Consider the following 25,103-nt stretch of genomic DNA (forward strand, 5'->3'; position numbering starts at 1 on the left):
ACTTTCCGGTTGCATGTCTTTTGAACGTTTTTGTTAGAAGCCTGAAATAAATTCTGTGTTTAACACAAGCATATACTGCATTTTCGTGTCTTTTATTATGACATGAAATATGCCAGTAAATACCCCACTAGTGAATGTCTAAAGCTTCTATGTTTCATACAAACGGTGGTTGCTAACAAGTGACAAAATAAACTAAGCAGTACTTTGTTGTTTCAGGAATTGTATCAAGGACCTTTCTGTTCCCAAGCTAACGGACTAAGCTACTGTTGCCCCACCAATACCTCAAGCATGCCTGCAAACCATACATCATCTCACGATCCTGACGTCACCCTATGCGGCTTTGTGCAAACCCTCATATATCTTCCTGCTGCCTGCATTTCAACACAGCCTCTTTTGAACCTGCACAAAGCAGACTGCATCAGATACTGAGAGGAGGTGAGGAGATACAGCCTCACTCGTCCCCGTGGCGATGCCTCCTTCACCTTTCATGCACTGCCAAGAAGACGTTTTCTCACACTGATACTCTGATGGCTGGAGAACAGAGAGGGACGCCATCAACCAGCATTGCTCTACCCCAAGAGATAGATACCCAAAAGTTGTTTTTCAAATGTACCGCTTCATCATTCAAAGGTTTTATTGTCATGCCACTGTACATTTTACATTCATATTCTATTTAATATTGAGTAATCCTTTCTTGCCCAATAATATCTTGCATTATATTTGTCACTGGAAATGTGTATTTCCACATGTATCTATCCATCCATCCATCTATCCATCTATCCATCCATCCATCTATCTATCTATCTATCTATCTATCTATCTATCGTAGCTAGCGAGCGGAGCCAGCCAGCCAGCCAGCCCAGCCAGCAGCCATGCCCAGGCCAGCCCGCGCGCCGCGCGCGCGCCAGGCCAGCCATCCAGCCAGCCAGGCCAGCTAAGCGAGCTAGCTAGCGAGGCGAGCGAGCGAGCGAGCAGAGCGAGCGCGCGCGCGCGCGCGCGCGCGCGCGCGGCGCGCTCGAGGCGAGCGAGCGAGCGAGCAGCCAGCCAGAGGCGAGTATGATCGAGCGAGGGCGCTTAGCGAGCTAGCGATCGATCGAGCTATCTATCTAGGATCTCTGCTCTCTCTCTCTCTCTCTCTCCATCCATCCATCCATCCATCTATCTATCTATCTATCTATCTATCTATCTATCTATCTATCTATCTCTCTCTCTATCTATCCATCCATCCATCCATCCATCCATCCATCCATCCATCCATCCATCCATCCATCCATCCATCATCCATCCATCCATCCATTCATCCATCCATCCATCCATCCATCTATCTATCTATCTATCTATATATCTATCTATCTATCTATCATCATATGCACAAAGCTACAGTGTAGAAAGGGCAATGAAATTCTTCTGACCTGAGCTCCTCCAACAATGCAACATATATACTAAAATACAAAAATACAAAATAAAAAGTAGTGCAAAAAGTCTGTATACATGTAAATAGAATATGATATGTACAAGAACAGAATATGAAATTAAATAATGTTCATTAAGACTAAATTAAATACGGTTTATTGCGTTGATTGCAATTTATATAAATAAGTATATTGCCAGATGACAACAGGCATGTTTATCGGGGCACTTAGCAGAGCTCAGGTGTTTAGCACTCTTATGGCCTGTGAGTCTGGTGGTTTTTGAATCCCTTTGTGTGTCTGCAGGGTGATTTTTGTCCATGTGGGAGCGGTGTAATGAGAATCCGAGGTGACTAACCAGTGTCTGGGGATGAGTCACAGAGCGGCCCCCTGTTTGATGCCCTCTTCGGTCCCCAGAGGTGATGAGAGGCTCCAGTGTCGACACTATGGCGACACTACCGCAGGACATTCAAGTTTCAGGAAGATTACAGGTCCCTTTGTTTTGAATGTGAAGCAGCACAATTATTCAGAGGCTTGTGCTGATGATAGGGCCTCACTAAGGAGGGGGGGGGGGGGGGAGAGTCAATAATAAGTCTGGGCTTCACAAACAACGGTATGTTAAGAATACCAAAGTTCAAAAAGCACCAAGACAAGTTTTGGATTGAGAATGTGTCTGGAATCTAAATAAGTACTGGGATCTTTAACTTAAAGAGGCCTTATTATGCTTCTTGGGATTTGTTTCTTTCCTGTTATATAGGTTTGTGTGCTTGTAAATGGTGTGCAAAGGGTAAAATCCCCAAATTCCCTCCATTTATATTTTGTGTCTCTCCGTGACATGTCTCCATGCTTTAATGTTCAAAAAGCTCTTTATTTTTCTCATACTGCCTGTGCTGCAGCACCTCTTTTCACCCTCTGTCTGAAACCAGAGCCCAGTCTGCTCTGATTGGTTAGCTGGCCGGCTCTGTTACGATACGATACGATACGATACGATATACTTTATTGTCCCCGTAAGGAAATTTGTTCTGGACTCCGTCCTGCAGTGCATACATGTACATATACAAACATAGTGGACATTAAGAGACATACACATATCATCAGTCATACACCGTTTGAACAAACACAATACACAGACGCACATACTGACAATGGCGACCTATTGCACAACCCTCATGGCCAACATTTAAAAAGTACATTTCATTACATTTGACTACATATCATTTCATGTGAATGTTAAGAAGCTTAATCGACATAGGTAGGAATGAGTGCTTATAGCGGTTCAGCCTTCTCCTGGGAACCCTGCATCTTCTACCAGAAGGTAGGAGCTGGAATTCTGGGTGGAGTATGTGGGTGGGATCAGACACAATTTTTTTTGCCTGTCTGATAATCGACTGCTCGTATATGTTTTGGAGAGATGGGTGTTTTTTAACCCCCATAATCTTCATAGCAGTCTGTACCAGGCGAGCGATCTGTGACTTTGACTGCACTGTCAAGTTACCATGTGTTGTGATTGGTCAACCGCTTAGAGATGTCCCGCCCCTTAGCCTATCACGGAAAATGTGTTGGAGGGCTAGCCAATATATGATGTCACTATGTCACAGAAGAAGGAGTCCAATGGAGGTGTTTCAGGCAGGGGGGGACCTGACTTCCCTCTCCACAGTCCTTATAGTCCGAACCTACTAAAGCTAACAACCATCTCCCCATCTGTGATAATATTTGACTCTTTCTGTTTCTGTCTCCCCCCCTCTGTCTCTGCATGGCTGTGGTCTCTTTGTCTTCAGCATTAAGTTACATGTTATCTTGTTTTCTCTGCTGGCAGTGTGAAAGGGAATGAGTCAGACAGAGAAGCTGATCTCATTCCTTTTTCAAGCAGGAAATTATTTTATTTTTTACAGCAACAAATTGTCCTAGCTCGCCATCTAGTGGTAAGTACAGTACAATGTGAAGATTACAGATAATCATAGGGCTTCCCCAGATGTGTGTGATAATGATGAACAAAAAAACATATACCTTAAAACATTGAATGATCTTCGATGTCTTTTTTTTAAAACTCCAGTCTATTGCATCTAATGTTAAGGAGCATTGAGAAATGAAAGACACTACAGGTGAAAATATTTAACCAATGCTGTAGATATACGCTTTTAACTTTAACAATGTTTTTTTTTTAATTGCACCATTAACTGCAATCAATCAATCACATTTTATTTATATAGCCCAATATCACAAATTGTACATTTGTCTCAGTGGACTTTACTAACGGCACTATTTTATTTATTTTTATTTTTGTTTTAAGAATATTTGTAGCTTCGTAGTTGCATTCTTGGAGGAGCTTAAGACTCAAGATGTACATTGAATATGCAAATTGGCCAAACCTCTTCTGTAACTTTGTACATTGATGCTTTTATTGCTTATTATTAATTACTTTGACTATATGGCTGTTATTATTTTTGTCTTCTTTTATCTGTATTTGTACTTATTGTAAGCTGAGCTGTGTGCAGTTTTGTAATTTATGTATTTGTGTCTCTGTACAACACTTTGGTCTGGGGGTTTAAAAGTGCTTCACAAAAAAATATGTATTGTATTGTATTGTATTTATACAGCATGATACCATACTGCTGTCATTCCAGGTAAAAGTGTGCTAATTTTGGTTTGGAGTCAGTCCATCTCTTCTGATGCATAAGACCTTTCCCCATAAATAAAATGATAGCTATAAAAAACAAACACTACCTGTCTCCATCATGGATGTATAATAAGAACGTCTCCATGCCATCAGTGACGGAGCATCAGTCAAACTCGCTGAGGCTGGGAATCCACCACCCATGTGATGACGTCACGAGGCTCTGACAAGCTGGTGGTGCCGGAAGAAAAGATGGCGGATCATGAGGAGCAGCTATCCGACGAGGAGAAGGTAAGAAGCCGATTTAAATCACTAAAATAACCTCGATCTGGTGCGATGTTAGTGGTGGAAATTCCCACATGCATTCAGTGTCTTTGTATTGTATATTCAGGTGAATTCGCGCTTGATTAAATGTGTATAAAAACGGCAGGCCTCAGCAGAACCGTTGGTGCTGCTCTTATTATTTTTAGCTCAACTTCCGCTCATTTGCGAAAAACGGAGGCTCCTTGTACGGTCCTAACTCAAAAATAGGAATTACATAATATCAAAAAATCACCTTAGATTACACCCCGCAGCCCTTTTTTTAAATGCTGTGCACATGTCGTGTCTCTGGTTTCCTGTGTTGTGGAAGTTTTCACACACCTAACATCGATAGCTTGTTAGCTTAGCATACACTGCTATAGCATTCAGATTCAATTCAGATAGCTTTATTAGCCATAATGACAGTATTGCTAAAGCTGTGTACAATTACGACATGTATACATAAACATACATTTGAAATGTACTGTTCAATTCATTATCATTTTGAACACATACAAGAACAACAAGACTCACTAACACGCCCTTTTTTCTATCTGTCGTTACAGAAGAAAATATATAAATTGGGAGTGGTTTATTGTTTATTGTGTTATCAAATTTAAATCGCCGCGTGACAGATACAATAGGTATCCTATATGCTAGCTTGCTAACAACTGTACCTTCATATAAGTAGCGTTTTAGACAGTAAAGTGACGTGGGAACTAGCTCCAGATCAACGATAGGATGGAAACATGAACTAATATATAATCATTTGTAATCTGTATTCCTTTGTTTTTATGAATACACTGGGATGCCCCTATACAGCACAGCTATACATGTCTCACAACAATATTTATTTCTTAAAACAAAGTAATTAAGTTAGCCGGTTTTGTACCCCCTGCTAGTGTCTGGCACTTGTCTCATTTCCTTAAAAGAGCACACAGCCATTACCCTGAGACAGCACGAGTGTTTAACTGTCTGCAGAAATCCTACTTGCATTTAGTTTTAATGTCCTGCTAACAGGGTTGATTTGTAACTGTTTGCAACCTTTTATTGGACATATGCAACAGTGTTTGTGGAGCATTGTTTTGACTTTTTGTTAGGCACATTGCATGAGGCTAGCTGGTCAATGTGATAAATGCCACTTGAATCATTAGTTCATTGACAATCTGAATTGTTGTTTTTAAACATTTTTTAAGCTTATTCAAATGCTCTCATCGTCCCATGCACAATAGGCACAGCAAAGTTATTTTGAGTATCAGGCTCGATTAAAAAAAACAGCATACAATACTGTATGCATACAACTTATGTCATAAAGAGAAACGTAAAAAAGTACAGGAAGATATCATGGGGCAAGTAAGTTGCAGGAATAAGAACATATATACATTTAACATAGAAAACTGAAAGTAAAATTAAATATTTTACAGGTAATTTAATATTTTATACTTTAGTAAAATATAATAGTCTACTGTTAGTATTATACTTGTCTTTTATCACTGTTAATCTGACTTTGTAACCACATTTTAGACGTCTACATGAGCTTAACTAACAACATGTACTTGTAAATCAAATGACTAAACGATTAAATACATAAATAGCTCTGTATATAAATAAATACAGACTTTGTCACACCCTTTCCATCATTATTTATCATGTGTCTATCCTGACCTCGCTGCCAACATTCCAAACCAAGCTTGTGTTATATCACAGCAAACTATTATGAGCGTTCATCTCGATAAATACTTCTTCAATTGCCTCTTTGTGCGTTATGTAATACACCATTCAGTGTTAGAACAAGGCCTGGTTTTATGTTCTTCTGTCGTACGTCAGTCTGAGTCAGAAGTTTTTCAGAGTTCAGGCGGCTCATTGACCCGCGGGTGTGACATGATCATCAGCACTCGGGCATCAGCTGTTAGCTCAGCATTTTATTACAGGGCTTGGCACTGTGGTGTTTGTATGTGATTGTGGCCAGCTTGTTTTCTTTTAATGTACGAGCTTTCCAGGTATGTGCTCATGGCGTGAAGCTGTGGTTAAACTCTTAAAGTTTTGATGCTGTAAAGGTGATGGGCGTTCTTTTCATCTCTTGACCGCATTGGTTTCGAAACCTTTACTTTTTATACACAGTCTGATTTTATAGCCAATACGCTGAGTTAAGCTGGTTTATTTCCGTCTCTAGGTATGATTGGTGTGGGACCAAGTGGGTAACATTAAGTATCCTTGTACTGTATGTTGTGTTGTTAAAACATGCAAACACCAGAGTTTTGTACACCATTTTGTACTTTGATGGCTGTCTCTCCGGTGTATTAGCTCAGAGCATCAGCCATCTGCTCCAGGCCCTCAACTTTTTTTTTAAAGCAGCTCAGAGAAACTGCAAAGGAAGGAAATTTGAATTTTCCTCTGTCTAACACTGACAGTACAGTTTCCAAAATGCACTTGGCAATTTGGATAACTCTTTCAATGGCTCATTATAGTCATTATTTGTAGAATAAAAAGGAATACTGTCTTTTAATTCTTACACGACTTTGCGATATCACCTTCCTTCGTATCCATTGATTTTGAACTTTGGTTGTATGATAACCAGCCATTTGCACAACTCTTTGAAGAAAGCAGCACACACTTAAAATGGTGAAGGAATGAGTCGTCAACCTGGAAACAAGTTAGCATTTTAGCCCTTCCCTTGTCTCGTAAATACTACACTGAGAATGTCCACATTTTCTGTGTGTCTTAAATCGGGAAAATTGACTAAATGAGACTTCTATCTATCATCACGCCAAACATTAGCCGCCTTTAGCTTAGCGGTGTTGGCGTGAAGTCGTGTGACCGTAATGTTATAGCCTAACGCTAGCTTTTTATTTCTTGGGATTGCATCAAAGCTTCAACGTTTAAAATGTTGCTAGTATGTTGAGATGATCCTGCTGAACAAAACGTGCAAGTATTCTAAACGTGTGATAGCCACAGATCTTATTTCCTGCACTATTTTATAGCTGTTATCAAAGGAAAACTGTTTGGTGGCCTGCCGAAGACTGGTGGAGTGGATAAACCCATCAGCCTCAGCTCGTATCTCCTGGCACTCAGCTGTACTTTCCCATATTGAATGACAAATCTGCACTTGCTTTTGTGGAAACCCTCGCTTGCTATGATCTGACATTACTGTGATGGCTCGGCTGTTTGATCTGTTTGGGAAGAAGCAGCTCGGAGACTCTGTTTTGATTGGTCGCTTTAGAAAAGTTAACCCAGACGCTTCTTTTTTAAAGCAAATACAATGAATAGCTTTGAGTTATCTGTGAATAACTTCATACATGTGTCTCAGGGGATTAAGACATGTCTGTCCTGTTGTTGTTTCTGCTGTCAGTGTCGCTTTGCTATTCTGGGAAAAAAGCGTGAAAGCTTCCTGATGGGGAATTTCTAAAGAATCTCCTAAATTCGTAAATGATTAAACAGTGAGACGAGTGTCGTGTCTGCCCCAGTCTTTTGAGTCATTTAGGCACTGTCTGCTTCCTGATTACAGCAAAGAAACCACACAAGTTATTACAGGAAACTGACATTACTCAATGTTTGTTAGTTCCTTTGAATGGAGATCATTCAAGTGTTTAGGCAGCTACCAGAAACAGAAACTAAGCACTTTGAGACAATGATATGGTACAGCAAATTGATTGACAGTACCCAAAACCTTTTTTTAAGCAGGTGGCAGCGTCCTACGTTGTTTGCTGTAGTTTAAAATTGCTTCATGTTGTCTACATTTTGTTGTCTTTAAGCAAGAGGTAGATTTATTTGTTCAAAGCCTTGTCAAAGTTGCTTATAGAAAACGGTAGTGTCTGTGCCGTGGTTCCTGTTTTCAGAGAGGAGCAAACCCTTCTGTCAGCAAAAAGTGCTTTGATGTTCATCAATTATCTCTTGAAGAGGCGTATATAATACTGAGGGGAAGTAGGATGGAATATTTATAGTCTTCCCAAAGTTGAGTTATTTGGGGCTGCTTACCATATTATGTATTTCTCTGCTGAGGTGATCAGTGTTCAGATTGGTTACTTAGGTTCACAATAGAGATATTACCACGTCTCAGAGTCGCACCATTTGTTTGTAACTCCAGTTCGTCAGCAAGAGACGTTTATACAGTCAGAAGATGTCTGGTGGAATCTCAAAACGTTTTTTTTTTACCTTGTCTTCATATGTGTGCTAGATTATTGGCCAAGAATACTTAACATAATGAATTTAAGCACCTGTTTTCACGAGAACCAAACACTCTCGTGATCTCTTCTGGTGGTCAGAGATAAATAAGCTAAATATCTGACATTTTTCCCCCTTAGGCCAATCAAATCCCATTATAAGATATGAGACACATCACCCCTTTTAACTGACGATGTTTACTGTGAAACGCTAGAAATGTGTCACACGGTAAATGTTTGGTAATTTGTTTCTTCCTTGGTAGCTCGCACGTTCCTATGATCCTTGCGTGATCTCGCCATATCCAATTGCCTTTCAAGCAAACCTGGGAGAGTGACATTGTGAATTCAGGATGAGGAAGAACTCTGGTTTTATGATTACCAGCCATTTGCACAAGTCTTTGAAGTAAGCGGCACACACATTATCGCTGTACAACACCAACATACTGGCATTCTGCTGCAAGTAAATGTATTTAACAGTTAGAGAAACAGGTAAACTGACACAGTGAGCATAGTACCGGGGGCTTGATATCTACCAGGTGCACCAATGTAAATAATGCATGTGGTTACGGTAGCTACTAAACCCCATGTAGGGACTAGAGCAGATATATTTAGGCCATGCATCCCACTGGATCTGGACAAGGATGGCTGAAAAATAAAGATGATGATCATACATTTCATGCAAAATTGCGATACAAATCAGTCTAAATAATACAACAAAATTGCAGAAATAGCTATGAAATGTGTTGTTCTTGTAATGGGAGAAAGATTATATTATTTTCTAGACATACTTGCTTAAAGAGTTACAATAGAGAGACCACAGTACCTCATTTTATTCAGGTATTCTCCCAAGATTTACTCTTTATTGGCAAAAGGGCCATAAAAAAACTCTGAAAAAGTATTATCCTGTTTTAAAATGAAATAATAGTCAGATTAAATCCTCCCTTATTTAAGTGGAGAGCCATGGGAAAGTCCCTACAATCCAGTAGGCTATTTGCGCAGTTTCCACTGCAGGGCCTCGCACGGCTTAGTACGGTATAGTTAGGCCTTGGTAGGCCAGGCTCACTTTATGCTGAGTTTCCATTACAGTTTAGTAGCTGGGGCAGTAACTATAGTAACGCAGTGTAGGTGGAGCCGTGACGTCATCTGCGAACCACAAAACCAAAACATCAGCCGTTAGCTGTTAGCACTCAGAGCTCACAGCTCCTCAAATCTGTTCAGAAACTAGACAAAAGTTAATCAAGTACAAACCACAGACTGTCTGTGTCATGGTGAATACAGTCGCTGGTTTATTTATGTCTGTAGGCCGTTGTTGTGAGTGTGGACGGTCGGAGCATATACTGTGTTAGCTTAGCCGATCTCCATTCAGAAAACACGCATTTTTAAAAGGTTTTCCGCTTGCCGTCTGTCTGCAGACTTGTCAAAGCATTAATTCATGGTTTTTACTAACCGGTATCAGTATGTTGTTACTTCGGCATCATTTTGAAACGTGTATTACAATTAAATCACGGTAAACTATGTTCATTTTGTTGTAGTCGTAGCCCCCTTGCCAGCGATTCTCTCACCAGTTTAGCATATTCAGCCCGGTTGTTGCCCCAGAAAGAACCTGGATTTTGGAGGGCCAGAAAAATTGTGAAGTACCCGTTAGCCGGAACAACCCCTAGTGGAAACGCAACCAAAAACGGGCCGGGTTTGGCACGGCACGCTTAAACCGTGCTACGCGCTGCAGTGGAAATGCGCCATATATGTCCCTGAACCTGGCTTGTGAGCAGCTGGTCTTAGACCAGAGGAGAGCTGTCTGAGTTTGCCTGCAGCGGTGCAAAGGAGATGGAGATGAGCATTGAATCGTGCATGCTTTCTTTCTAAACACTCAAGTAGAGTGCAGCAGAACCTTGAGGGACCCACACTGATGTTTAAAGGGTTAGATTACAACCTGGTTGACATGGAAATGTCCCTATAAAATGATAAATGCTGATGTGTAAAGACCACAGGCTTTGCACGCTTGTTTCTACATACTTGAGGTGGTAATGCAAGCCGGATATATTCCATATACTGCGCAGTTCAATGCTTAAAGTGACACTACTTCCACAGGCACAGTCAGTGTAAGGATACGTTATAAGTGTGCATGATGGAGGTGACGCGTGAACATCCAGTGGAAACAAGGCCGCTTTATTCAGTGCAGTATTTATGCAGCACAGTGAGAGAAAAGTAGCAGCTTCACAATCAGAATCAGGTTTATTGACGAGTAAATACAATGAACTTGCTTGGTGTGTAACGATGCATACATAAACACAATAAGAGGGTTTAAAAGTTGTAAATTGAGCAGCAAATATACGCCTTAAATAAACAAATGTATAGAAAATATATATATATATATATATATATATATATATATATATATATATATATATATATATATATATATATATATATATATAAATAAAACATAAAACATAAAACAAAAAGAGAAAGGACAAAAATATGAATGAGCTTTTTTTTATTCAACAGCTCTGAAGTTATTGTATTTTTGCGTCATTGCCGTTTGTCAACTGAGACTTTTGAAGACATCTTCTTTTGTTGCTTATATCTGTAATATTTTGACTTTTTCTAACTGTTTTAAGGATTTGAGAATGTCTTACTTAGACGACTGGTATCAGAGAAGACGCAGTGATAGACCGCAATGCAAGACGCATACAAAAAAGAAGATTAAATTCAGTGCATTTTTCTTATTTTCTCGCATGCCAGCTCCCTAACAGAGCGTCCACACAGCAGCGTTAAAAAAATCTTGGAGGGGGGCGTATCTGAAGCTTGGGGATTTTTTGCGACCAACAACCAATCACATGAATCTCCCGCCCCCGACATACAAAGCAAAAAAGCCCGAAGTAAACTGGATATAAACTCCCCAAACAGGCGAAAACCTACCACTGTCTCTGCCACCTCCCTCCATGCCTGGCTCCTCCGGTTTATATCCCGGTAGGTAAATAGGGACTGGTCATAAAGCACCGGGTGATTCCCTACCGCTAATTTCTCCTCCATTTTTTGGAATATGAGGAAATGACCTGCGGTATGTCTCTCCCAGCATACACGCCGTTTGATTGGCTAGCGCTTGAACTGTCAGATTTGCATAAACGGGATTTGATTGGCTGACGCTTCCATCTCAGCTTCAAAAGTTGAACATTGTTTAACTTTGAATCCTGAAAATCCTGAAAATCTCCGCTCTGCTTCCCACAATGCAGTTCGGCGAAAAGTGAGGCAAAGTGACGTCACCCCATTCAAAGTGAATGGGCAGAAGCGTTAGAAGATTTTTTTTTTAATGCTGCCGTGTGGACGCTCCGTAAGAGTGAGGAAAAAACATCTCAATGGCCGGCTGTGAGCCTAGGAAGAATTTATTTGATATGCAGTGACGTTTTCTATGAGCAAAGAACTTCCTTCTGGAGGAAACGTTTGATTTGAGACATGCACAAAAACCTATATTACATATACATGGGATGTTCGTTTTGAGGGAACAACAAGCGAGTTTCAAGTCCCTGTACCATTACTGCTTGACTGAGAATAACTGAACGTTGGCTCCCTGGAAGGAAGGATATCAATCTGAAAAGCTCATTTGAGATGCCATTTCTGATCTACAGTACTCTGGATGTGAAGCTAATGGGCTGAAACTTGCTATGATATGTGAACTCCCGCTAACGGAGTAGAGCAGGTCCATGTTTCACCCTGAGCAGAATGATGCACTGTGGTGGTGTAAAAAGGGTGCTGCAGAAAGTCATTACATCTGACAGTATTTATGCCCCTATTTTTTTCAATTTAATCTCAAACCAACCAGCTGCCACCTCCTCATTTCGGCTCGCAGAGGAACATTTCTAGTTCGCCTCCGGCGGCCGACAGTCCTCCTCCTCTCTGTGGACTTATTATTCATAAATTATCACCCCCCCACCAATATTCACCAACATCAGACAGGTTTTCCTCTAAACTCCACTCCAGCATTTCAATGCGCCAGGACGCTTATTTTTCTCTATCTCAAATATATTGAAACGCTTGCATGCCAGCAAAGGGGATCAAACTCGGGGAGATGAACGCCCGCGGGCCAAAATACTGCTGCAGTTTACTCCTGCTGTGTGTTTATCGTTATTTTGATGGTTCTGGATTGGCGCGATAAGGCGATTTTTGATGTCAGGATTAGTTGAAGTGTGGTTTCGGTAACAGCGGGTGTCGTTTGGGATTAGGAAAGGGTGCTGGGTGCAAGAGAATGAGGGGTTGCTGGGTAATATGAGGATGAATATACAGTGTGCAAGTTGACTGAAAAGAGACCAGCTGGTGTCTAGGCCAAGAGAGCACAAAGACGCAAGGATCTCACACTACGGGGGGTGTGTGTGTGTGTGTGTGTGTGTGTGTTAGCTACAGTGTTATTATTATTCCAGATCCTAGGTTAGCTCTGGATGGCTCCCCTAAGAATCCTTAAAAAGAAAAGGGAATTGATTGTGGGAGACAAGACCAGGATGATGACTGTAAATGTGATTGAGTCATATTTTGATAACACAGAAACTCACACAGTAGCATTTCTCGGCTCCTCAACTGAACACATTTGGGAGGTTTTTTTTTACGGGTGTTTATGCAAAGACATCCCAACGGTAAAGTGCAATTTTCCGAAGCTGCACCCTCCATTAAATGTGGTTTATTATTTCTCTCCAGGGACGGATCTTCTGTGAAAATTGCACCCAGATGCAAAAAAACTCATCAGCAGATTGAAAAGTCCCGGAGATTAATAGAAGACTTTAACTACTGGCACTAAAACAACATAATTGCTTTCCGTGTTATTTCTATGTACATTTCATGTCCAAAAACAACATGTGTGACATGGGGCCAAAGGAACTGCGAGTAAATCTTCTTGTAATGTTTTTTGAGACGTCTTTCTCACAATAATGAATTTAAAAACCAATTTCCAACTTGATGGCAGAACTGTTCAAGTTGTTTGTTTAACTTTTTCTAGGTTTTTTATGGTTCATTGACGTTAGCTCAGTCAGGCTGATTGGGGAAGTTAGTGTGATGTGGTTAAAGAACTTTTAGTAAGTTAAAAATAGAACTTCCCCACAGAGATTGATTGTTACTCTGACCTGTCGTGCTGTTTGTCAATCTGTTTGGTGCTTGTTGTCGCCCATTGTTGGATATGTCAGCCTTACATTCGTCTGCCTTATCTCGAATGTGACAGAACTAGAACTAGGCTAATAGAAAAGCTTTGAAACACTCGGCTAAGCTGTGACTTTAGTTCGTTAGTGGTTCGGTGCAGAAACAGTAGGAACGAAAAATGGGTCCTACATGAAACTTCTCTCAACACGGTGTGCGGCAGCGTTTCCGCCAGGGGGGGCGTCTTGCCGTCATTTGACGCTCTTATTCAGCTCGGAACGCCCTAAACTCGAGCCGAGGGCGTCCAAAAAAATAAATAATTTGAGAGAAGATGTTTTTATCGCTTGAAATGATGAAAAGGAAAAAGGACATCCCTCTGTTGGAGGGGCAAAGGAGTCTGGTGGGATTATTTTCGTCGCCAGCAAAGCGCGTTCTTGTGACGGAAAAAACGCCGTATCTTCCAAGGACCATGCCAGGAGGGGTGTCCCTGTCGGCAGGGAGACGTTAAGAGATAGGATAAGGGACGGTGCAATTCAAAATTGTGTGCATATCATAGACTGTATATATAGGTGCATATGTAAAGAGATAGTATCTATAAGGGACGGCTCAATTCAAAATTCAAGTCACGTGACACAACGTGACGTCAATCCCCCCCCCCCCCCAGCTCTCGGGGTGGACGCCCTCTCAGCCCTGGTCTGGCGGAAACACTGGTGTGCGGACTATCTTCAGTAGTAATTTCTACTAGTTTGGCAACTCGAGCCAAAACAATCTTGATTGATTAATAACAGTTCAATTTGTACTGTATAACTTTCCCTTTAAATCTGCTGTACTTTTGGGGTTTCTCAGATACTGACCAACAACATTGACATTCATGTTTTTGTCTCAGGAAAAGCTCCATGTAGATTTATTTTTGAAGTATCCAGCATCACTGCAAATCATTCTAGAGTTTGCATGTAAATAACTTGCAAGAAAAAGTAGAAACTGAATATATTTGTTATTCAATGTTTGTTTCTTCCATTGCCATATTAGGATGTCAACTGTTGTCTCAGTGCTTCAGTAGAACTGGTTTGAAGTACTTAGAGGAAGTATTTCCCTGTTCTTCACTAGCTTTTAACAGTCAATGTGATACTCATAACCGGCTAATGGAGTATCCGTCTCCTCCTCCTTCTGTCAGTGATTCACTTTAAACCACACTGCACTCCCTTGGCTTTATCTGCTCTTCATGCAGCCTGGATCAGTTCGCTGTCAAATCTCAAATCGTCCACTTTCTCTTCTAGTCTCTCCCTATAGCTGTAGGCGCTATACCGTTTATTCTGCAAGCTAACAACGTCGTTCAGTAGTTAAGCCAATGGAAGAAGTCTTAAATCAATGCCTGGACATCTCTAGTTTTATCATAGTCCAATATTAACTCTTAGCAAGTATAGACAGGTTGATAGAGTTGAAGAGGATCGTTTTTTGCATTGAAAATGGCAACCGGTCTATTGTTCATTCAATTGTAATCTTTAGCTTAAGTGGTTTTTGAGTTGAAACCTCAGTCGTCAGCGCCAGTTACAGGAAGCAGCCGAATAAAAACAAGTAGAGAAGTTCTAACGTTACATGGACTGATGTTAGCTGATAACTCACTTTGGTTCAAATAAAAGAATCCGTAAACAAAGTCTCTGTTAGATGCTGTCTGCATATGGAAAGTGTGTTTACACTGCTGTCCGGTGTAATGAGGGAGACGCAATGCAAAGGAGACTTCCCTCAGGGAGTCACAAACACCATTTTCCACCAGCTGTTGAACAAAGTGAGAGTATGTGTCACACACACACACACACACACACACACACAAACATTGTTTTTTTGTTGAATTTTAGATAGCTCAGCATAATTTGGTCATGATGATTTTATGACTGAGGGATTACACAGATAAACTTTGATCTCAACATTACACACACACACACACACATGTTCCTCCCCGAGTGGCTTCTCTTCTCTCGGCATCGCTCATTAGCAGAAATCGCTCTGCACGAGTGCCAGAGCACTTGTATACACACACTGCTAATAAGGGCCTGAGGGACAAACAAACACACACACACACACACACACACACACACACAGACACAGACACACACCAACATTGTTTTTTTGTGAAATGTTAGATAACCCAACATCATTTGGTCATGATGATCTTATGACTGAGGGACTATACAGATACACTTTGATCTCAACATTTCACACAGACACACACATACCCGCACACACACACACACACACGTTCCTCCCAGAGTGGCTTCCCTTCTCTCAGCATCGCTCATTAGCAGGAATCAATCTGCAGCTCTGCACGAGTGCCAGAGCACTTGTATACACACACTGCTAATAAGGGCCTGGGGGACAAACGCACACACGCACACACACACACACACACACACACACACACACACACCTTCCCTGATGCACCGGTGTACCCTCTCAGAGATAGAGAGGGGATATAGAGGTGGTGCGAGAGAGAGAATGTGCACTAGAGTCCTCAGCACATTTTTATCTCCTTATATGGTCGTGAAGCATGCGGGGGGAGGGAGGGGCCGCTGCCGTCTCGCTGTCAGTTTGACATGTGACCTGGAAACAGGAAGTGTTGTGGCGCAGCAGCAGAAGAAGAGAAGTGAGGAAGAGGGGAAAATGACAGCGTTTAATGAGAGCGATAATACACCGCCTCACTCCACCCTCTAAACTAGTGACACAGTAACGCTACACCCTCTGTTGGCCGAGGTGCGCACTTATATTCAGAGTTTACTTGGTGAATGATACGAGTTAAATAGGTTTACTTGAGGTGAACTTCTGCAAACTTGAGTCAGAACTATTGCTGCACAATATGGAACAAATAACTAATCGCAATATTTTCACTGATATTATCTTTTTTGCATCTTAATTCTTATCTTATATCTTCTATTGTTCATAGTGTTTATATACACATATATACTGTCCATAGTGTATGTACTTTCACTTTTTTTTCTTTATATAATACTTTAAATAATAACACTGCACTTTACTGCTTCATTTGCACTTCTGGTTAGATGTTTTCTTTGTCTCAGTACTTATCTAATCCAGTCTAATCATTGAAAGATGTATTTCAAATGACCACAGTGTGTGTTTTTTAAGATGATCTGTACCAAACAAAGGTTTATTATCGAGTCTGTAGAATATATTTGTATGCCGGGACCTCCACAATACTTGATTCAGAATAATATTCACTTATTTTGCTAAATGACTTATTGTGCCACCTGTGTTTTAAAATTTGCACTAGCCCAAATTGCTATTGCTATTTTCATAAAATAGTTAAATTAATTGTGCAGCCCTACTTCAATGATTTAAAAACATCTGTTTCTCGCTGGGAGTGGTAGGAAATTGTAAATAAAAAGATCCTAATAAACAAACGGGTTTTAATGCAATATAATGTCTGAGATCTTGGACTGTGTCAAAAACATTGATTCATCGTTAGGGATGGGTATCGTTAAGGTTTTAACGGTACTACTACTTTTATCAATCCGGTCTTTTAACGGTACTTTTATCGGTTCTTTTGAAAAAAATAAGGTAAACTAACTAAACAAATTGGGAACAAAACTAACATTGCTTATTATTTAAATTAAATACATAATATTTCACATCAAAAGAAACAACAATGTTTTAACAAATGGTATTAAATAATCTGATGACAGAGCTGTAAACAGAATAGCTGAAACTTTAACAAAATGAATAACTCAGTTCCCTCTAATCATTAACCCATGTTTGTATAATTGAGTTAGCTCCGTGTGTTGCTGCTAGCATACATAACACCTGACGTGGAAACATTACTCGTGGATGGGGCTACAGAGCTACTAGAAAGACAGTCGGTGCATTCCTCCGTCTGGATGTGGTGCACTTTTGATAAATGTTTAGACAAATTGCTCGTGTTACCGCCCTTACATGCTAAACTGTTATTGCACTTTTGGTAACGATCGAGACGGGTAAAGTTTAACCACACCTCGGAGCGCGTTCTCTCCGCCGTCTCCTCCATGTGTGTGTGTTGCTGCATGTAGCATTTTGCAGTATTTTTGCGTATTAGAAACGGAGTTGGCGACACTAAAACTGCAATATAATGTTTGTGTAGCAATAATACACATGACATATATTTTTACATGTCTCCAGTACCGATAACGTTGGAGTTTAACGGTACCACGGTTTTTAATAATTCAGCCCCGGGGCCCGTTTAATACCGGGGCTCGGTACCCATCCCTATTCATCATGTTGATATTTTTTGACGATTAGTTTAGTGTTCGACTAAGGACTATCAGTCTTAACCTGTACCTCTTTTTGTTTTCTCTGCAGGTACGCATAGCAGCTAACTTCGTCATCCACGCCCCGCCAGGAGAGTTCAACGAAGTTTTCAATGGTGAGTACTCCGTTTATTCTTCTTTTTGAAGAGTGTGATGTTATTGACGTAGACCTGGGAAACCTTCATCCCTCCTCCTCTTCCCCCTCATTACCTCACATCTCTTCATCTTCTAAATACAGGCTAAAATGACCCATAATGTACACAGAAAACACTGGCTCTGTCTACAATGTATGACTTTGTAAAGACATACAAAGGCATAGAATATAAAATGCACATATATTCTTTACTTTAACAAAGCAGCATGCATGGATTTAATTCAAAACATCCAATGAATGGTGCAAAAGTGGCTTTAAGGAACATTTTCTATCATAAAATTGCCTGTTAATATACATTTATTGTAGTAAAACTAGCCATATTTCCCCAATGCTTGCTCCTAAATAGTTTTTTCCAGAAGCTGAAATGGATAATCTTCTCTGTTCACATGCGGTGCCCTCTGGGAACACCTAGAGCAAATAGAGACGATGGTGTTTGGGCCAAATAGTTTCTCGCCCTGCAGCTCTGTGTTGACACCCCTCCGTCACAGTGCCGCCCCTCCAGAGTGTGTGTTTGGCGTTGTTAAATCCTCGTCCGGCCGCGATAAATGTCGTCACCTCAGAGGTGCGCCAACGGGCTCTCTGTCTGCCTCTTATCACAGCCTGACACACACTTACACACTCTGAATTACAGTCCCCTCGTGCCACTTTGTCCTCTATCATCTGTGTGATGTTACAACCTTTTCTACCGAGTGTGTGTGTGTTTGTTTGTTTGTAGCCTTTATTTAACCAGGTTAAAAAAAATCCCATTGGTCAAGGGAGACCTGCGGTACATTAGTTACACATAAAAACAACAGAAAACAAAAGGACATCACAACATAATTACAGAGGTATACATTAGCAACCTATTTACAGTGGGGGTGTGGTGTGTGTGTGTGTGTGTGTGTGTGTGTGTGTGTGTGTGTGTGTGTGTGTGTGTGTGTGTGTGTGTGTGTGTGTGTGTGTGTGTGTGTGTGTGTGTGTGTGTGTGTGTGTGTGTGTGTGTGTGGTGTGTGAGTGGGTGTGTGTGTGTGTGGTTGTGTGTGTTGTGTGGTGTGTGTGTGTGTTGTGTGTGTGTGTGTTGTGTGGGTTGTGGTGTGGGTGCTGTGTGTGGTGTGTGTGTGTGTGTGTGGTGTGCGTGTGTGTGGTGTGTGTGTGTGATGTGCGGTGATGTGTGTGTCGTGGCATGTGTGTGTGTGTGTGTTGTGGTGGTAGTGTGTGATCAGTGACTGTAGGTGATGGTGTGTGTGTGTGTGTGTGTATTGTGGTTGTGTGTGTGTGTAGTGTGTGGTGTGTGGTGTGTGTGTGTGTGTGTGTGTGTGTGTGTGGGTGTGTGTGTGTGTGTTGGATGTGTAGATGTGGTGTAGATGGGTGTGTGTGTGTGTGTGTGTGTGGGTGGATGTGTGCGTGTGTGTGTGTGTGTGTGTAGCTGTGTGTGTGTAGTGGTGTGGGTGTGTGTGTGTAGTGTGTGTGTGTGTGTGTCGGTGTGTGTGTGTGTGTGTGTGTACACCCCCCCCCCCCCCATTCCACCCCACCCGGGTGTGGTGCGACTTCCCCTTTACCTCTCTCCTTTCTCTCCTCAGATGTGCGGTTGCTGCTCAACAATGACAATCTTCTCAGGGAAGGTGCAGCGCAGTAAGTCTCTCCTGTCTCCACTATTTCCAGGTCTGCAAAAAGACTGAATGAAAACATCGTAATTCTGCATTTAGTGTTTTTATTTAGTTTTAACAATAAATATGGCTATACCTGCTTCCTTTGCGCATGTCATCGCCTCTACACTGTCACTCTCCAATAAAGGCTACATTTTTTCATTTCCAAATATAGATGGTTGTTAGTTCGAATCGTTTTGCCATCTTTGGTTAATTTTTCTAATTTGATCGGGCAGCCAATAAAAACGTAGGAGATATTCCATTTGTGTAATTTAATTTTGTTTGAGTGCCTCTCTCCAATTTCTTTGAGCACTGTCACTTAGAAAATGAAATATTTGACCAAACATGTAGGGCTTACTTTTACACATTCAAATGACCTGCATTATCTACACATCTAGCACGTACTCTAATAGTCACAACGAGGCGATAATAGTTATCAGTTCTTTAGTTTTGCTAGTCAGAAATGGCCTAAAAAACATTTCTAAAGATCTTTCCTTCTTGCCTTGGTAAAAAGGAAAATAAGAACGTTCACTAACATGAACCTGAGCACACACACACAGTATATAAAGATATAGGCAACTTAGTTTTACAAATGTGCTATCAACAATCAAATATAAGCTACCTTTTGAAATCAATAGCATCTCATTCCATCCTCACTTTGTGGTACTTTTCAAATGTCCAGATTGTTAATTATTTATTGACCCCTTAGTTAGAGTTAGTTGTAGATGGTACATGTATGGTTTGTGTGGACAGCCCTTTAGTCCACATCCATATTGCTCAAACACTGAGTTAAGGGTGTATGAAGTAACACTTTATTTCCCTCTCTCTGCAGTGCGTTTGCACAGTACAACTTGGACCAGTTCACCCCGGTGAAGGTCGAGGGATACGAAGAACAGGTGAGATTATTCTTCAGCTCCGACCCGCTCTCTGCACACCGGTCTGAAAACATGGGGATCAGATCAGGAGAATATGGGGCTCAGGAAGAAAAAATATTGTGACAAGGACATAAAAAGTGAACTACAGTCAAATATATATATATAAGAAAATAACAAATCGGAAGAAAATGAAAAAACAGGACTTTCTTTGCTCACTATAAGAAATATAAAGATTGATCATGCCTGCTGTATAAACCAACTCTATATTGAAATAGTCAAATGCGTGGTTAACGAAATGAAGAGTAGTTACTGAAATAATTAACAACTCCAAACGTTCAAAGGTCACCTATCATGCTATTTGTAGGCAATAGCATAGGTCTCAGATATATACAAATATATAAAAAAACATGTCTATGAAGTGTTTTGCTCAAAATACCAAACAGATCACCCATTCTAGCCATGCCTCATATCCCTCTATTTCACTTCCTGTTTCAAAAGTGCTGATTTGGGGTATAAAGCAAAATTGATAAATAAAAAGGAGGGGTCTGAGCTCATGCGGGACCCGGCAGCTACTGTCTAAACTAAATACTGCGGTGATGAAACGCCATATCATGGATTATCAAGGATTATTTCTGAAACAGTATGGAGCTCAAAGGCTTTCTCTCTTGCCGGTTATACCACAAGGTGAGTTCCTTTTTATTTCCTGCTTCTTCACACACATGCTCTCCAGTACAGGTTAGCTCTGAGTGTTAGCGATGCTAATGTAAACACCGACCATATTACGTCCAAAACAGTCGGGCATTGTTTCTGATAGCAACGTTTCTGATAGGGCCGTGGGTCCACATTCTGGATCAGCTCCGTTGTAGCCCCGTTTTTAGAGATTTTGGTACGGAGGAAAAGAGAGAGGGTTTTATTTTCTGACGCTGCGTGAGTTCCCCGACACACCGGGGACACATATTTATGTATAAAAGACATCAAAAAGTGCATTTTGCATGATAGGTCCCCTTTAAGTTATGAATGTATATTGCTATAGCTCATGCACATCAGAGGAAAGTGTGACTCTATACATCGATGTTAAGTCACATGTGTACAAAAAGGAGCTCAAGTGTTTCTTTATATTTATTTGAAACAATCCTGTAATATAAGTAGTGTAAAAAAATCATTATTCTCTTTAATTCAACAGAAGATGTTCAGCTTTACTGATTATAATTCCACTAATGTTACGCTCTCTGGGGCTTTAAATCAGAGCAGGGAGGATTAAAGGATCCCCAGAGTTCTCCTCTGCTTCTGCAGGAAACAAACTCACAAACACGTCTTCATTCACACGTCGGCCTCCTCTCTGTGTGTCGGGAAGTCTGAGCTGCAGTAATGATTGCAGCGTCTGATGCAAAGGTGTCATCATGTCCCCTTTGTTCCGGGTTAAATTCCCCCGTCTGTTACCCAGCAGGCCGCGCTGCGAGTTGAGGGAGATGACGGACGACTTTTTTGTTTTTCTCTCGTTGCAACGCGTTAATTAATCTCCTGATTGTTCTCGCTTTCCACCAAGTGTCCTGCCTTCTGACGTCTCGTTGGGCCGTCTTTTCCTCATCCCTTGTTTCTGTTGTTTAATCACAACAACTTTTTATCTGTTCTCTTTCTCTATTTCATTTCTCTCTTTTTGTTTCTCTCTTTCTTTCTTTTCTTTTCACTCCATCTCTATTTCTGTCTCTTCCTTTTTTCTCTTTCTTTCGTTCCTTCTGTATTTGTTAATTTCAATATTTGATGTGTTTGTTCCTGAAGGCAGTTTCAGGCACTGGGTGCTCTTTTGTTATTTATTAGACGAGTGATTGGGCAGAAAAAGCATTTTTTTTGTATGGTTTAAATCCTAGGGAACAAAGGGGGCCATTGTTTTTTATACTGTTTGATATAGAGTGCCACAGTGACGCGTCCTAAAACCCGGAAGTGAGTCAGCATTTCACCACTTCCTGTTCCCCTCGTCTCAGAGCCAATGGGATCTCTCCATAGGAGTTTGGAAAATAGCTGAAATAAGGTCTGTGGTTGAAACGCATTTAAGAGACGGATCACGTTTTGTTCTACGACATTAAATCCATCAGCAGTGACCCCACTGGTGATTTCTGAAGAGTTTACGTGTCTGAGAAACGATGGTTGTTAACAAGTGGCTGAATAGGACTACAGAAGTTGTCGAGGCCGTTGTACGTCATTACGCCGAACACGTAAACACTCCCTCTAAGTTAGTTTGCCCTGTTCTGCTTGAAAGCAAGTACCTGCCTCCTGCAAACTGTTCAAACAAACGCTTCAACTTGTACAATGTAGTTTTGAATATCAATCTTAAGTTGGCGTGACGTTGAAGCAGTGACCCTGCTGTAGTTTGTTTATAGCATAACGTTAGCATGTTGCTTCTGGCGACTAGATTTATGATTCGAAAACTATAAAAGTAGGGTAGACATGTGGATATTATCTGGCTGAACAAAACGTGTCTCTTAAATGTGTGTCAACCACAGACCTTATTTCCAGCTATTTTCCAAAATCCTATGGAGAAATTGCATTGCGTTTTTGTCGAAGGAACCGGAAGGAGTTTACTTCCGGGTTTTAGGACGCGTCACTGTGGCACTCTGTACATCCTTAATTTAACCAGGTAAAAAGTCTCATTGAGATGAAAATCTCTTTTTCAAGAGCGACTTGGCCAAGAGGGCAGCATGAACAATACTCCCCAAGAATAATACAGGCAGACGAATAAAGCTGTCGTAAAACACAACTGAAATTGCACATTAATAAGTCAATATGCAAATAAAAGAAACTCTTATAAAGCATAAAAAATTGCACAATTTCTATCGTTGAAACCAAGTTTTTTTTATACTGTTTGATCGTTGAAACCTAAGGACAAAAGATTGCAAAAACTATATTCTTGCCTGGACAACTGAAACATCTTAAATCTTCTTTCTGGTGCTTTGTTGGTGGTTGGATTTTATTTTTGTATCTTTAGTTTCAGGACAAACAGCCACTCCACACTCGCTCTGCTTATTGTCCTCCTCACCATCTCCTCCCTCCTCCCAGGTCTTAATCACAGAGCATGGAGACCTGGGGAACGGCCGGGTCCTGGACCCCAAGAGCAAGATGTCCTTCAAGTTCGACCACCTGAGGAAGGAGGCGAGCGACCCGCGGCCCCAGGACGTGGACGGGTCCCTGGAGGGCTGGAGGGGCGCCGTGGACTCTGCCGTCAGGGCCTACGTCAAGGAGCACTACCCCAACGGAGTCTGCACCGTACGTAGAGGCAAAAGATACATTCACAGAATTAGTTAACCATGACAAATCTGGATTTATTCAAGAATCACGGCCAAAAGAATTCCCATTTTGATCCGATTCCTCCGTAAAGACAGCAGGATGTTTAGCAAGATGCTTTTAATGCCAGGCCCCTTGTTCTTCTAGGCTCCACAGTGAATATACAACACGCAGAAGATACTACAGTCCCTCAAGTTGCACGCTAGCATGAGCTTGATTTCGTAGCTGTAAACAAAAACCACTGTTTCATTTAGAAAGAATAACCTTTTGCATTTAAAATCAGACAATATGTATTTTCTTCCTCCTTCAGATTTACGGGAAAACCATCGACGGACATCAAACCATCATCGTGTGCATCGAGTGCCATCAGTTTCAACCAAAAAACTTCTGGTATGTTTACTGGACTGTAACTGAATATGAACTGTCATTTTAAAATTTTGATTATTAGTTTAATTCAAATTTTTTATTGTATTTGTGTAAAACAGTTTTTATTACATATAACACGTTAAAATGCTAAATAAGCTCAAAAAGCCCTACATGTATTTTGATATGTACCAGTTATCTTAAAGGCTTTGATTTAATTGCCACTTACCTCCTGAGCGTGTGACTGTTGGGCCTCTGAGCGCCGCTGAGCTGATTCTGATCGGGTTAATCTGATTGGATAAGAGCTGCACCAATCCTCTTTGCTGCTGGACTTTACGGGGCTTATGGGTAGTTTACTGTGATGATCCCACAGCTCCTGTATGTACCGCCTTGTTTCTGTAATGAGGAACCTGGGGGGCAGATTTAGGATCAGATGAAGAAATGAAACAGAGATTGACACCATTGTTACATTTTGATTTAAGATCTGTAACGTGCACATATAAAAAAACAAGAATTAACAGCTGACTTTGATTCAACAATTGGATGTGAATTCGTTTTAGTGTCAAAAAATAACAACAATTAACACCTTTTATGGCTTAAAAAAAAAAGAGCACTCGACACTCAATATTGTAAAGTTCAGCACAGGATTAATTAATAAATACATTTAATTTTTAATATCGCCAATTTTGGGGGCGATCGCCGGAATCAGTATCGGCCGATATCGATCGAGTGGGCGGAGCCTATGGGGATCTTCCATTTAAAGTGATGTTTAAAACTCAGTTAATGGGGCTCATTCTCTGGAGCTTCCACAAACAACAACCAACATAGTTATTACATTCAAATGAAGTACATTATTCAAGTTTACATTAACTTTGGATAATAACACGGGAGAAATGAGCGGAAGCGCTCTCTTT

General features: G+C 40.9%; 1 protein-coding gene across 1 annotated transcript; it reads left to right on the top strand.

Moving 5' to 3' along the window:
• Positions 1 to 4,187: 4,187 nt before the first annotated feature.
• On the top strand, positions 4,188 to 24,216 carry LOC117477236 (F-actin-capping protein subunit alpha-2-like; the record flags this gene model as incomplete). Its single annotated transcript, XM_034123899.1, is given in 6 exon segments — positions 4,188 to 4,314; positions 17,946 to 18,009; positions 19,607 to 19,658; positions 20,505 to 20,568; positions 23,602 to 23,808; positions 24,137 to 24,216. Coding segments are annotated over 6 exon segments (551 nt in total), but the record flags the coding sequence as incomplete, so codon positions are not given.
• Positions 24,217 to 25,103: the final 887 nt, after the last annotated feature.

The sequence above is a fragment of the Trematomus bernacchii genome, unplaced genomic scaffold (assembly GCF_902827165.1).
Source record: "Trematomus bernacchii unplaced genomic scaffold, fTreBer1.1, whole genome shotgun sequence".
NCBI lineage: Eukaryota > Metazoa > Chordata > Actinopteri > Perciformes > Nototheniidae > Trematomus > Trematomus bernacchii.